Below are 14,913 nucleotides of genomic sequence, written 5' to 3' on the forward strand. Positions count from 1 at the left end.
AGAAGGGTCTCGGGGAGGAGACGAGCCAGTCAGGGTGCGATGTAACAACGATGAAAAACACAACTTTCCTCTAGTTCCTAAATGCTTCCTCCCCGCCCCCACTATCATGATCCAAATTCTACCTTGTAAGTCTGGCTAGACCAGAGGATGTACACTGGTACGGATAGGAACTGGAAACACAGGGAATCCAGGGCGAATGATCCCTTCAGGACCAGTAGTGTGAGTGGCGATACTGGGAGGGTAGAGGGAGAGTGGGTTGAAAAGAGGGAACTGATTACAAGGAACTGTATATGACCTCCTTCCTTGGGGATGGACAACAGAAAAGTGGGTGAAGGGAGACGTCACACATGGCAAGATATGACAAAATAACAATTTATAAATTATCAAGGGCTCATGAGGGAGGGGGCATAGGGGAGGGAGGGGAAAAATGAGGACCTAAAGCCAGGGGCTTAAGTGGAGAGGAAATGTTTTGAGAATGATGAGGGCAATGAGTGTACAAATGTGCTTTACACATCGATGTATGTATGGATTGTGATAAGAGTTGTATGAGCCCCTAATAAAATGATTAAACAAACAATCCTAATTTTGTAAATGCCAACCAAAAAAAAAATTTTTTTTTATAGAAGGAAAGACAACGACAAAGATTTTTATTAGGTGTCTGGGCTAAGCTTCATTTGTTTCTACCCACTAAATGGCAAATTTTCAATAGAACATAAATATTATATTGCCATTATAAAAATGGGTTTAATTTGCATTAGCCAAGAGTAAATTAGAATATATTTAAGCTGACTTTCCAATTCAGTGTTGTAATTGGAACATTTCATAACTATCCATACCAAACAACATTATCAATATAGTGGACTAAATATATGAACATTTTTAACTACTAAAAGGTATAAATTTACCGTGATATGAGCTGAACCATTCACAAAGGGAAATTCAAGCATTTTAACTTTCCCAATAAAGAGTGGTATATCAGTATCTTCTTCACTGGAACCTTTAATAGTCGCTACTACTGTGCCAACCAAATCAGTTCCAGTGTGATTGCAGTATTCATCCTTGAAGTAAACAATGTAAAATAACGAATTAGAAGATTAAACCCCCAAACTATTTAAGTCCCAAACATTAATTTATACCAACCCTTAATTCAAGAATAGAATTCAGTTGTAAGACTAAGGGCTCCTTAAGCAGGAAATAGTCTCAAAAAGCCTAAGAAAGTGTAAGACTTTTCTATATTACAAGAACCCTCATTTAAAAATTTTACTTTATTTGTTTTTAACATCTATTGATATGAAAAACAGTAATAAAAGATGTGAATTTATAATGCTTTTGAATTATTTTATTAAATGTTAACATCTGTATACATTTGAAAAGCAACAGTATCTTTATGTATGAACCATCTTGTACTCTTCAGACAAAGTTTGGTGCATACATAGACTCAAAGACATTGAGCAGAATAACTATGGCATACTGTTCTTCCCTGGGGAAAAGAAACACTCACATGTCTAAAACATGAAAATAAGTTATTTGAAGGGTGTTAAGATGCCATCAGCCACATTTTCCCTAATTGTGAGGTCTCGCCACTGTTTTACATGTTTTTATTAATATTTGTTTTAGTTCTATTGCGGCTTACTCTGTAAATAATCAGCAGCTCTGAGGAGCTCTGATTTTCTTCCTTAACTATGTCAGTCAATAGAGTAGATCTCTTGTAAAATAAATATTCAATGGCCTCTTTCTGTCCCCTCAGTGAATTGGACAAGAAGAATATATTCAATCTACAAGCATTCACAATACATGAAATAGGTGAGACGAGTATATATTACGAAAAGTTGACATTTTTGTATTTTGAGAAAGTTCATAGTACATCTGAATTCATTGTATGTATATTTTTAATTTAAGAATAAATCATTAGAATGTTACAAATATTTAACTCACCTGTACAATTTTACCTTAAAATGAATAATCAAGATCTGATCTACTCTATAGTAACTATTTTGAAAACCAAACTTACAATTAATAATTTTTATTGTTGCACCAATAATTCTGGAACAAAATAAGTACCGTGATATTGAGATGTAAATCTTTGACCAAGGTTCTACTGTTATTGGAACGAACATTAGAAACAGCAGGTGTAGCTGGTTGGATTTCAGGAACTAGCTTCACAGGTTGATTAGGAAGAACATCGACTATAATCTTAAGAGAGAAAAGCAGCATTCTGATTAACAATACACTGGTACTGTAGTACAGGAAGTCCATGCATAACAAGGTCTGTTCAACCTAATTCTTTCTTTTTTAAAGTTTTTCTTTATCATTGTCTTTGTATCTTTAGAAATCTGATCTTTGTTTTGGGGGGCTAGAAACATTACATATATTTATATTTTAATTAAAGCATTTTATTAGTGATAAGATATACTTAAAAAACCCCAGAAAACAGTAACAAAAAAAGATGGTGTTAAGTGCAGCTTGCTGTAACTAAAATAAATTGCAAGTCAGAGACTCCCCATATTTAAGAGGAAGAGAAAAAATTATGTTAAGTGAAATGCAACGTTACCTTCTAAAAACTGTTTATCTCTTGAAAGCAAGTTATTTGAAACTTTCAGGAAAAAAGATCCTTCAGATTAATTTTTTAATGTTTATAATGAGCTAACAAACTTTAGAGACAGCATTTAAGCAAAATACAATTATATGTTAAGAGAAAACGACCTTAAACTTCACTACCCAGAATTCTAGTAACTGAAATGTTAAATTTTTTTTATGTATGGTTGTTCTGAGCACCCTTACCATGACATCTGTCAACACAATTACTAAGTGTTTCTTCAATTAAAAGAGAGATTGAATAGATTTATTTCTCAGGTCAAATTACTGAACATAATGTAAATATATTTCACTCTAATTTTCTTGAAAGATGCATTCTTTCACTTCATATCCAATAATGAATTCAATTTTACATCAAATATATCATTCTCTACTCATAAAAATGTGACATTAACTGTAGTATATCAAGAGAAAATGCAAACCTGTTCACTGTTAAGAATATTGGCTTTATCCATTGTGAAACCAAACTGGATATAGTACGTTCCCACTTTATTAGGAATTACTTTATCCCTAAATTAAAAAGAAAATGATGGTGATTACTGCCCCTTTTTAAATAAAGGGAGAAGAAATTTTGAGTATCAACGTTTATGTTTCTTCTACATAAAGTAAACGTGTAAGAATTACTATTACTATATGCAGCTTCATTCCTTTAACAAAAAATTTTGTGTCGGGCTTATTCATTTTTTTTTTTTTTTTAGGCTTATTCTTACCTATACATTCTTTCAAAAAGTTATTCAGAACAAAGGCTCTGGACATGGCAAAAATAGGAATATAAAGTTGAGAAAACAGTAAACACAAAATATCCTGAATGCTATCTAATAAGTGAATTTTGTTTGACTTCCAAATTATAAATGTCCAACGGACATTTCAAATGGTAAGATATCCTGTTGCTCTTTTACCTTGTTTCATTGTCCATTCAAATATTTGACTTTATATATTCAAGACACTTAGTATGACTTAATTATCAATAATAATGATCAATAAAGAACTTAGAACTGGCATTCTTCATTCCTACTCTATAAGGTGACTTTTACATGTCATTCATAGTCTCAAACAAAACAAAATTGCATTTACACTAAAAAATACACAGGCTTCTTCTATTCTAACATATTGAAATTTCAACATTGTAATACATATGCAATCTTAGCGAAAACATTCTAAAACCACATTTTCTCCAAGAAGATAATTCCTCATAAAGTTACAGTAAAAATTACACATAAATGGGGTCTTAAAGGCTTGAAGATAAACATGCGGCCATCTAGCTAAGAAACAACAAAGCCCACATGGAAGAAGCACACCAGCCTATGAGATCACAAGGTGTCAAAGAGATCAGGTATCAGGCATCAAAGACCAAAAAAAAAAAATCATAGCAGGACCCAGGGCCCAGCTGTGGGAAATTGGACATCCCCTTGCAGAAGGGCTGCTGGGAGGAGACAAGCCAATCAGGGTGCAGTGTAGCAATGATGAAACATACAATTTTCCTCTAGTTCTTGAATGCTTCCTCCCCCACACTATCATGATCCCAATTCTACCTTACAAATCGGCTGGACTGGAGGATGTACACTGGTATAGATAGGAACTGGAAAAACAGGGAATCCATGACAGATGAATTCCTCAGGACCAGTGGTGAGAGTGGCGATACCGGGAGGGTGGAGGGAAGGTGAGGGAGAAAGGGTGAACAGATTACAAGGATCTACATATAATCTCCTCCCTGGGGGTTGGACAGCAGAGAAGTGGGTGATGGGAGACATTGGATGGTGTAAGATATGACAAAGTAATAATAATTTATAAATTACCAAGGGTTCATGGGGGAGGGGGAGGGAGGGGGAAAATGAGCTGATACCAAGGGTTCAAGTAGAAAGCAAATGTTCTGAGAATGATGGCAACATATGTACAAATGTGCTTGACACAATGTATGGATTGTGATAAGAGTTGTACGAGCCCCAATAAAATGATTTTTTTTAAAAAGGGAAAAAAATTACACGTCTTTTTGCGTTTATACTATTATGATTTTAGCCTTACCACCTAAGTACTATTTTTTTTTTTTTTTTACTGTTTTATGTTTGGGTTCCAAGCTTTGAAGCACAGCTGAACCGCTCTTCCGATCTCGGCATTCCTGCTGAACCGTTCTAGGGAATGTGGGAGGTGGGGGGTACAACAAGAGGGAAAGGGGATTGGGGGCATAAATAATGAAAGGGGGGGGGGGCGCGGAGCACTAGAACTGATTGTGATTGCACAACTCATGTTAAAGGTGATTTATCCATGAGGGGAGGACATGCTAAGATGGATGTGGGAACTGTACCTTGATATGATTGAACGATTAAACTATTGAATTTTATGATATGTAAATTATGTGCCAATAAAACTGTTGGAAGAAAAAGAGTAAGCATCAAGTGCAAAAATAAACAAGAATTCTGCTTCCAAATGACAGATAAACACTTCCTGAGGAAGACAAGGGATGCATATGTTTGATGATGTTTGAGAGATACCAAGCCAGTGAAAAGTAAGAAAAAACTCATACGAATGAATAGAAAAGAAGCAAACAACCCGACAACAAATTAGATAACTGATTTGAACGGGAGTTCAAGAAGATGCTCAGTATCACTCAGGATGAAAAGAAATGCTTATGGAAACACCACTGAGTCAGAGGTGAAATTTAAAACACGTCTCTATATAACTTGTATATGGCAGAATATGGAAATGATCCAGCTGTCCATCAAATGATAGTAAACAAAACTGTGGTACATTTTATGTACCACAAAAAGTATTAGATTTCACACAGCTTCTATATATATTCATGAATAAAATGTCTGACATCATAAACAAGTACTGAAGTACATGGAAATGCAAGTAAAGGATAAAAAAACCAGTTGAAGAAAATTTAAACAGATGCAAAGGAACTGTAGGTGCAGATTTTTATTAATAAACTGCTTACTAGTCAGGTGACAAAAGATAAAACAATATTTCAGTAGAGTTGGGCCTTCAAAAAAAATCAAATGTAATATTTAGAACTAAAAATAACAAAGAAATTGCAGTCTCCAAAGATGGATTTAATAGTAAGTTAATTGCAAGAAGAGGGAATGAATGGGCAAACATGGCACAAAGGCTGAGAATTTTTCAAAATTGAACTAAGAACATAAAAATCAAGGCCTCTGAGCACAAGGCAAGATAGATAAAAGAAATCCAAACAGTTTTTTCATAATAAGGCTGATGAAAGAAGAATTTAGAACAGCATATGTAATGAAAATATCTTTTAAGTGCAGGCGGCACAAAAATATTTCAGGTAAAAATAATGAGATAATTTGTCACCAGCAGACATACAAGAGAGAAAATAATCAAGACACTTCCTCAAAGGAAAATGATCCCAGGTAAAAGTTAACAGAAAGGGTAAGCATATGAGTAAATCTAAATAAGCACTTGTGATGCAAAATAGAAACACCTAAAGAGGTTTAACAAATGCAACAATAAAGATACACACATTGGGAGAAGGAAAATAAAGTTTATGAGAGTATGGGTGATTTAACAAGGTGAAATTCACAAAACTTAAAACTATCCATTTTAAATCATAAAATTCAATGGCACTTTGTTATTTATATTCTTGTACAATCATCACTTCTATTTTCAAAACGTGTAATTCATTTTTAAAAATCCACCAAACAGTTGGTTTACTCTAATGTCCTGTGTTAGATTAAAACAAAGTGAGTATTTTGGAATATAATGAAATTGTCCAATTCTCTCATCTTGAGATTTCATATAAAGGAATGTCAATCATTTTAAGGTGGTTCAAATCAGCCCCACACAATACAACAATCTGGCACATCTAAAAGACACAAGGCAGTGTGAATCAATGTGGTCCGAGGACAGGTGTTGGTCTGAACAGTTTGTTACGAGTGTGTATGTCACAAGGCAATTACAAAACTCAAGGGACTTAAGAAACTTCTATAGCAATTTGACAGCCAACCTCTACTTTACACAAGTCATCAATCTAAAGCAGACTGCAGATTTACAAAAGCAAAAAGAGGGCTCGGCTACAGTCTAGAAAGACACTTCAGCATTTTGGCTCTTCTTGTGAATCTTCTCTAAGAGAAAAAATTTATAAATAAAAGATACCTTTGAAATAATTAATTCAAAATCTTTTTTTTTCTTTCAGATTTTAAATTTGAGGTCCAGAAGGAAGGAACAACAAAGCCCAGAGTCGCACAGTTACAGTGAAAGGCTAGACCAACCTTTTTACTTCCTAATATCATTAAATTACAGGATTTAATTATAGATTAAATTCTTTACAATCCCTACAATTTAATTATAGACTGTAAATCCTTTACAGTCAAGGATTACAATGTGGTACTTCACAACTTGAAGAGTACTTTTTTGATTACTTGGTTTTATACCAGTAAACTAATCCTTTTATGGCAATGACATTCCACTAAAACCATTTTATAAAACTAAAAAATAAAGCATCTTTTTCCAAATATATTTACACACACATACACAGGTTGAGTTACTTCATAACAAAATATATATAAACATATGATGTGATTAGAGAAATACCTGAAATAGAAACAGCCATCTTCCTTGTCATTATCCTTTATTTTATTACAACTAAATGTTTCTGCCTAGAGAGTGGGAGTGGGAGAGAAAGGGCAGGGGAAATTACAAACATTTCATATAGAATTTTATGATGAAAATTCTTCTAGACTGAAAGTGAATCCAGATCACCTCTAAAGTTAAAACGTTATATATATTTCTTTTTAATGAATGTAAGACACAATAATAAGATCATGTTGAAAAGGCATCCCATTACGAAAGGGTTTACAATGGATTTCTACAGCAGCAAAGCATTTTAAGGTAGTAGTAGCCTCATTGGACTAATCTAAATTAAGCAACTAGTTTCTTTTAAAAAGGAGCCGGTGATGCAACAGTTTAAGGTTGGAGGTTTGAACCCACTGAGCCATCATCACTCCACCAGGGAAAAGACCTAGTGATATTCTTCCTCTGTGGTCATGTCCTAGCAAACTCCATGTAACAATTCTACTCTGGCATGTAGGGTTACTAAGAATTTGAATAGCATAGAACAACAGTAATTTCCTAAACAAATGACTAAAATGGGCCTAACTGTTGAAGTCCACATTTCCTAAAGTCTAAGGTTTACTATCCAATTTCAGACTTATATTTTATCAATACTGTTCAATATGGAAACTAATAGCCACCCAAAGTTGTTATGAATTGAAATGTGATATAAACATGAAGTACACAACAAATTTGGAAGACCTGGTAAGAAAAAAAGAGTGTAAAAAATTCTCAATAATTAAAAATAAATAAATAAATTCTCAATAATTTTTAATACTGAATTTACAACACAGTGAAAATACTTTAAAGTATTACCTATTTATTTTTACTCTTCTAGTGTAATCACTAGAAAATACGAATTATCAGGTGTGGTTCATGCTGTATTTCCAATGGACGGTTCTGCTGCAGACCCTCAGATTGTTCTAATCCTGCGGCTTGAGGCTGCCTTGCAGTTTGTCAACCACATACACTTCTTTGCTCATCTTATGTTGTGTATTTCCCCTTAATGCTTAATGGCTTCTTTACTTTTGCTGCTATCCTTAAGACATGGCAACTGTGCAAATTATCTTTAAAAGTAAGGAAAATCACAATGCAAATTGCTTTTCTTCAATTACATTAACAGTTTTGAGACAAATGGTGATGCTTTTCTTTTGGAAACAGAGATTAATTGGCAGTTGTCAAATATGTACATTGTATTTTTTTGCATTGCATGCAATTTTAAATTAAACATTAAGAATTAATTTTAGTATCAAAAAATGTTTTCTGGACTCACATTTGCTGGTGGTCGGTTCCCACTACTAGACATCTTCCACATTTTCATTGAAATACGTGCTGGATTAATATTCTTAATGATACTGTCATCTTCAGAAATAACCGTAATCATAAAATCTGTCACAGCACATATAAAAAAATTATTTTCTACCTAATTTGAACAGGTTTAGTTAAAGATTTGTATCTTAAAAGCACATATCTTGTTTAATGTTAACAGTAATCTGATGAGGAAGAAAATAAAACTATTCTTTAACCAGAACTCCCTAATAATTTGTCAGTAAAAAATTACTAATCATGACACACAATTCTTGTGTTAAATCTGAACATCCAATACATCTTTGCTTCTCTCATTTTCTTAATCTGTCATTCTGTAAATTCTAGCATGCATGACAAAAGGCTAGACTGTATGCTTAGCAGCTGAGAGTTAAGCCAACTGGTCTCCAAATTACATGCTTTATGTATCCCAAAGGAGAATGCTAAATTTCTTTTGTGAATTTCTATAGCATACAGTAGCTACAGTAAGATTATGTAAAATATAAAATATTCCCAATACACTTAGCAACTGTAACATCCATTTGGCACCTGTTAAGAGTTTTAAAAGGTTAAATCTCAAAGTGAAAAACTGTAATTTTTTAGGTTACCTATATATGTAATCATCAAAATTATTTTTTAAAATTCATAAGTTTTCAGTTTTTTTTTTCTTTGCTTAAAACCATGTACAGGAATTAGGCTTCCAAGAAAACAAACCTTTCAGTCATTTACCTCCACAGAGCAGATGCTAAGAAGCTTTGTGGTACAATGGGTACACACAGCCTCAACGCTGAACCTAAATGCTGGAGAGTCAAACTGGCCAGGTGCTCAGTTAGAGAAAAACGTAGCAGTCAGCTTCTACAAACAGCACAGCCTTGGAAATGCACAGGGGCTGCTCTACTCTGCCTACAGGGTCACTGTGAGTAGTAATCAACAGATGGCAACTGTTTTTTACATATTTTTTGAGCAAATAGTGTTTTCCTACTGACTTATTTAGCATTGTCATGCTATATTGGCATGATCTGCTTACTTGAATGTCTTTGAGATTAGAATAAACTCATTAAAAACTCTTATTGTCATTGTAAACATAACAGGCATTTAGTAATGCTTGTTGCTCTAAAATACCCTTAACCATAAATGATGCAATTAATATTATTTCCATCCAAAATAAATTCAAAGGTAGGTCTAGCTTCTGATGGGTTAAACATGACTATACATTTAGGAGAGCACAACTTCATAGTTCTCTCCCATTTAGCAGTTCATTTTTACTTTACAATTTAGTGAATGGACAAATACAAAGTGAACAAATTCCCTTGGGCTATACGTTTATGTATACACTATCAGTTCATTCTGGGCAATGAAGGAATGCAAGACTTGGGGTGAGAAGATATGGTTAAGTCAGTGGTGTTTTTTTACCATGCAAAAAGGCTAATACATACATGCTAATACCACACAGAACACCTAAAATACAGAATTTATGTTTCTAAAGTAAAAGTTTATTTAAACACTGAATTACTCACCAGTGAAAAGATTTCCCGCTAAAAAGGAGGCATCTTTGTCATACTTAATATTGAGACGAATGGGTTTTTCAGGGTCTGGAAGAATCATTAACTTAATTATAGGTCCTTCAATGGTATTCTTATTATAGATAGCTTTAATCTGCATACTATGTTCTCCCCTAATAAACACAAAAGAGGTAGGGGGTTGGGTCAAATTACATTAGTCATCAACTAAAAATTCTGAGATACAGAGTTTATCAATTTAGAAAACCTTTGTACTTTGCTTCTAGTTTTCAGTGACTTTACTCTGCAATGTGGTGATTATCCATATTTTAGTTGAAAAGCACAGAAAACTAGATCTGTTTTCAGGGTGTTTCTTTGCAAACAAGAAGCAAACTCAAGCTGCGCACTACCAACAACAATCAAACTTTTGGTTCTTACCTAGGAGCAATGACACCGAATACTCCCAAATTAGCCCTGCCTTTTTCATCTGTCTTATGCTGTTGGTTTGAAGGAGTGAGCTAAAAACAAGAGCAAAAAAACCCCCAAACTTAGAAAATTCTTGAGAGCAATAAAGTTCTTTAATACGCAATTCTAATTTTAAATTATATTTGCATGTTTCTAAAACCTATAATGCTCTAATCTGAACAAGCTGAAATAATAAAACATGTAACCACATAGCCTAAAGGATAACTACTCATCTTGATTAAACTAAAATTTATTGTATTTCAGTTATTAAGTTGCACAAGTCTATGAAGGTGTGTCTCTAAGTTAGGGGCAAAGGGGTACTATGAAGACATAAATAAACATATACACTTTAAGTCAAGGTATAGTAACATTCTATTATATATTACACCAATATTATATGCTAAAAGGGCACTATAGTGGGATAAGTGTTAGGCTGCTAACTGCAAGGTCAGCAGTTCAAACCACCAGCTAGCCACACTGAGGGAGAAACATGAGGTTTTCTATACCCACAAAGAGTTATGCTCCCAGAAACACACAGTGCAGTTCGACCTTGTTTAATAGGATCATTATTGAGTCAGAATTGACTCAATGGCGGTGAGTGAGTTTATATACAAGTGGGTACCCCCAGGAAAACTGGAATTGATTGGAATGGTGCTTTCATAGTATGCATTTTTGACACACACACCCCCATCACGCAAGCACTGAGCAACAGTGAATTTTTTCGCAAAAGCAGTTTCGCTTGAACCTCATTTTTTGTTATGTCCAATTTAAGAGAACAGTATGTAGCTGTGAAATTTTGTTTCCTGCTTGGGAAAAATGCTGTAGAAGCTGTTGAGATGTTGAACACAGCTTACAATGACAGTGCTGTGGGAAAAAACTCAAGTGTATGAGTGGTTTTCTTGTTCCAAGAAAAGTGAAATGTTAATCGATGACAAACTTAGTTCTGGACATCAGTCAACTTCCTGAATGGACAAAAATGTCAACTTGCAGTGCACTTGTAGTTCGTTCCACCAGATCAGACTGTTCATCAAGCTTTCTATTTAGAGGTGCTGAAAAGACTGTCTTACAGTGTGTGACAAAAGAAGCCTGATTTGTGGCAGCCGGGGGACTGGTTTTGCCACAACCACAATGCACCTGTTGAAGTAGACATCTCAGTGTGCCAGTTTTTGGCCAAAAATAGCATGCCTCTTTTGCCCATAGACCTGGCCTCTCTCCATGCAACTTCTTTTTGTTTCTGTAAATGAAGAGGGACATAAAAAGGGCAGCGATTTGATGACAGAATTGATGAAGGAAAAAATGAGGGAGGTGCTGTCAGCCATCCAGATGAGTTAGAAAAATGTTTCCAAGAATGGAATAGCAGATTTGACAGATGTATTAAGTGTAATGGAGAGTACTTTAAAGGCAATAAGGTTGTTTTGTAAAAAAAAATTAAATACATAGCTTTGGGGGGAAAAAATTCTGGGTGTTTTTTTTGGGGGTAATCCTGTGTATTAAAATAATATATACAATACTAGCTTGTTGTTATTTCATCTGTCTCTTGAATGTTTACTCAGATGGGCTTCTTAAATCTTTGCTGCAATATTACCTCTATAGTGATAACCAAAGTATCACTTGCAAGTGACTAAGAATCAGTGATCACATTTCTTAATCATTGGTTACGAGAATTGCTTTTGGTGCTTCTCTAGAAAGTAGAATGTTACCCTTATTCAAAGGTTGAAATGAATCACTATTTAATACTCTTGGAAGCAAACATTGAGAACAAACGTGACTTTGTGGACTATAGCAATAGATAATCTGATTCACTCTTAAACCTAAGGCCAATCTCTACTTAAAGGAACCTAAATAGGCCACAAAGGGGGCTTTTGTAGACTATTATAGTTGGAGGCAAAATGACAAGGAATATTTGAAATGACAGGAAAAAAATCCTATAGTCGCACCTGTTCCGTTTCCCATTTCAAACAATGTCTCTCAGCCTGTCTTTCTCACAGTATTTCTCTTATGTAGGTCCTAAATCCTTGCTGTTAAGTCAGAAATCAGTTTTATATTTTGTCTATGTTATTGTTGTGTAGTAGCAATAATACAGAGCCCTTTTAGGCAATTCCTAAGTACTATGAAAATAAGAACACATTTTAGTACTTTAATCTCCTACATGATTTTTAGGATCAACTTGCCATAGGAAATCCCCATTGGATTTTGATTTGGCTGATACATTAAGAGGATTAGACGCTTTACACAATATTAATTATTTTCATCCACTAAATTTATGTTTGTGGAGAGATACACAAAACTGTGACTATAAACCCAATAACTCATTCTGAGTTTTCTAAGAACAATTCAGCTAGGAAGAATTAATTCCCTTAAGGGAACAGGAGGCACTAGTTGGCCCTCAATTTTACCCAAGTCCTGAGCAGTGTGAATATGCACCTAAACAGAAGGCACCCAATCTTGAATTTACTTTGTACCCAGACTTAGTTCACAGGTTCAAGTTCACACTTGCTTATAAAAAAGGCAAGAGAGAGGAAGGTACACTACTGTAGAGCAGACCACATCACAAATCTAACAGCCGTAGATGGCCCTGGATGTTCTGCTAAGTAGGTACCTGAATGACTTAACTTGCATAACCTTTAGTTGGTTAAGTTTCCTCAATTACAGCTGTTATTTAATCACACTACAGGTCATTGTAGTATCTACTATCATCAACTGTGTCATGGTCTGAAATGAAAATATTAGTCGTATTTACAGTAGAGACATTCAAATAGCCATAATTGTACAATATTGGCTCCATGGAACACTTTTTGTAAGCTATATGCTTTACTGTCTCAAAAAAAAATTATTCTGGCTGATTGAAACTAAGCAGTACTGAAGGTTACAGAAATGAAATGAAATATCCTAAGCATTATCATGATAATAAAATCCAGAATTCTAAGAAAAAATAATACATTAAAGTTTAGAACTTACCTTTAAAGTGCTAGCTTTTATAAGACTTATTTTAACCTGTGGTGTTGGTGCCGGGTTATCCCATTGGTCACACAGTTGAACAATTAGAGGGTTCTGTAATTCTTTTCCATTTATAACTGGAATGGACTAAATAGACATAAATATTTTAAGAAGTATTAAAACATATCAAGCAATCCAATTAGCACTTGCATACTTATAAAATGGTCATTTAATTTAGTTCTTTCCTATTCACAAGTGGATTCATCATCAATGGAAAATAAATTTTTAAAAGCTGATGTCCACGATAAACCATTTCTCACAAAACTGATTAATAATTTGATAAAAGGGAAAACAGCATTTGCATTGGTGGTTTCTAGCATAGATTCCTAAAAGGTGCATAGGAGAATGACTTCAACAAGAGCAGACGCTCATCTTGAGTTCTCAGCTTTAACACTGATAATCTATCTGTGGTTTAGTTTATCACTGCAAATTTTCTACTGCCATTCTATACCAGCAACAACACAGTTTTCTAGCCTTCTGTCAAAAAGTAATATTCGCATTAAGTATTCCTTGCCTTTTCCTCTACTAAAAATGTAAAAAAACAAAACAACAAAACAAAAAACCTGTTACCATGAAGTCAATTCTGGCTCACAGCAACCTGATAGGATGGAGTAGCATGGCCCTTTAAGGTTTCCAAGGCTGAAATACTTAGGGAAGCAGACTTCCACATCTTTCTCCCATGGTGTGGCAGGTTGATTCAAATGACCAACCTCACAACTGGCCCTTAATCACTGCAACACCAGGGCTACTTTCTTAATATGTAAAACCTGTGTAGTCCTAGACTTTATGGGGTGACCTATTAATACTATCTGCTCCAAAGGAAACACATTACCAAGCAGGATATCTGGTAAAGATATAATTCTCAAGTCATAGTTCAAAAGAATTTTTTTTTAAACGTTGGGAGAGAACTTAACTAGTATAAAAGGAAAGCTAACATCTCTTTTCTACTGATGGCACAGCAGTTAAAAGTTAGGCTGCTAACTGGCAGGTTAGCAGTTAAACCCACCATCTGCTTCACAAGAGAAAGATGAAGCCATGTGTTTGCTTGAAGATTTATAGCCTCAGAAACCTGGGGAGCAGTTATCCTCTGCCCTGTGTGGCTCCTATGAATCCGAATCCACTTAATGGCTGTGGCTGTGGGCGTTTTGTGTTAGTTCTCCTACTGCTTCCCCACCACCTATCTCTTGTCTGAGATGGCTGCATACCAAATTACTAAGTTGGGAGGCTGTTGAAATTGGAAGGAAAATAAGGTCTGTACTACAGATAGGAGTTTTAGCTTAAACAGACAGACACAGACACTCTCTCTCTCTCCTGATACCGGTTTAATTCTGCTTATCTACTACAAAATTTACATGGCTGTTACAGCTTACATATTCTCCTTTACAAGTTTATAAAAAGCTAGAATATACAATGTACTTCAGTTACATTCCAAATGTAAGCATCATATGAGGGCCTCTTAAAACTTTTTCTACCTGCAACACCTTTT

The 14,913-nt window shown here is 34.6% G+C and overlaps 1 protein-coding gene across 1 annotated transcript in view; it reads right to left on the bottom strand.

The window, feature by feature from the left end:
• Positions 1 to 14,913, bottom strand: part of SMCHD1 (structural maintenance of chromosomes flexible hinge domain containing 1) — a 144,367-nt gene that overhangs the window by 41,458 nt on the left and 87,996 nt on the right. The window contains exons 32-39 of the mRNA XM_004703060.2: positions 13,389 to 13,514; positions 10,404 to 10,483; positions 9,984 to 10,141; positions 8,435 to 8,550; positions 7,144 to 7,208; positions 3,018 to 3,105; positions 2,062 to 2,193; positions 906 to 1,058 (exon numbers count right to left, since the gene is read on the bottom strand). Of these exons, the coding sequence (XP_004703117.1) occupies positions 906 to 1,058; positions 2,062 to 2,193; positions 3,018 to 3,105; positions 7,144 to 7,208; positions 8,435 to 8,550; positions 9,984 to 10,141; positions 10,404 to 10,483; positions 13,389 to 13,514 (918 nt within the window). The remainder of the gene's footprint in view (positions 1 to 905; positions 1,059 to 2,061; positions 2,194 to 3,017; positions 3,106 to 7,143; positions 7,209 to 8,434; positions 8,551 to 9,983; positions 10,142 to 10,403; positions 10,484 to 13,388; positions 13,515 to 14,913) is intronic.

Source organism: Echinops telfairi, unplaced genomic scaffold (assembly GCF_000313985.2).
Source record: "Echinops telfairi isolate 266 unplaced genomic scaffold, ASM31398v2 ScPeMD7_7400;HRSCAF=8409, whole genome shotgun sequence".
In the NCBI taxonomy this organism is placed as follows: Eukaryota; Metazoa; Chordata; class Mammalia; order Afrosoricida; family Tenrecidae; genus Echinops; species Echinops telfairi.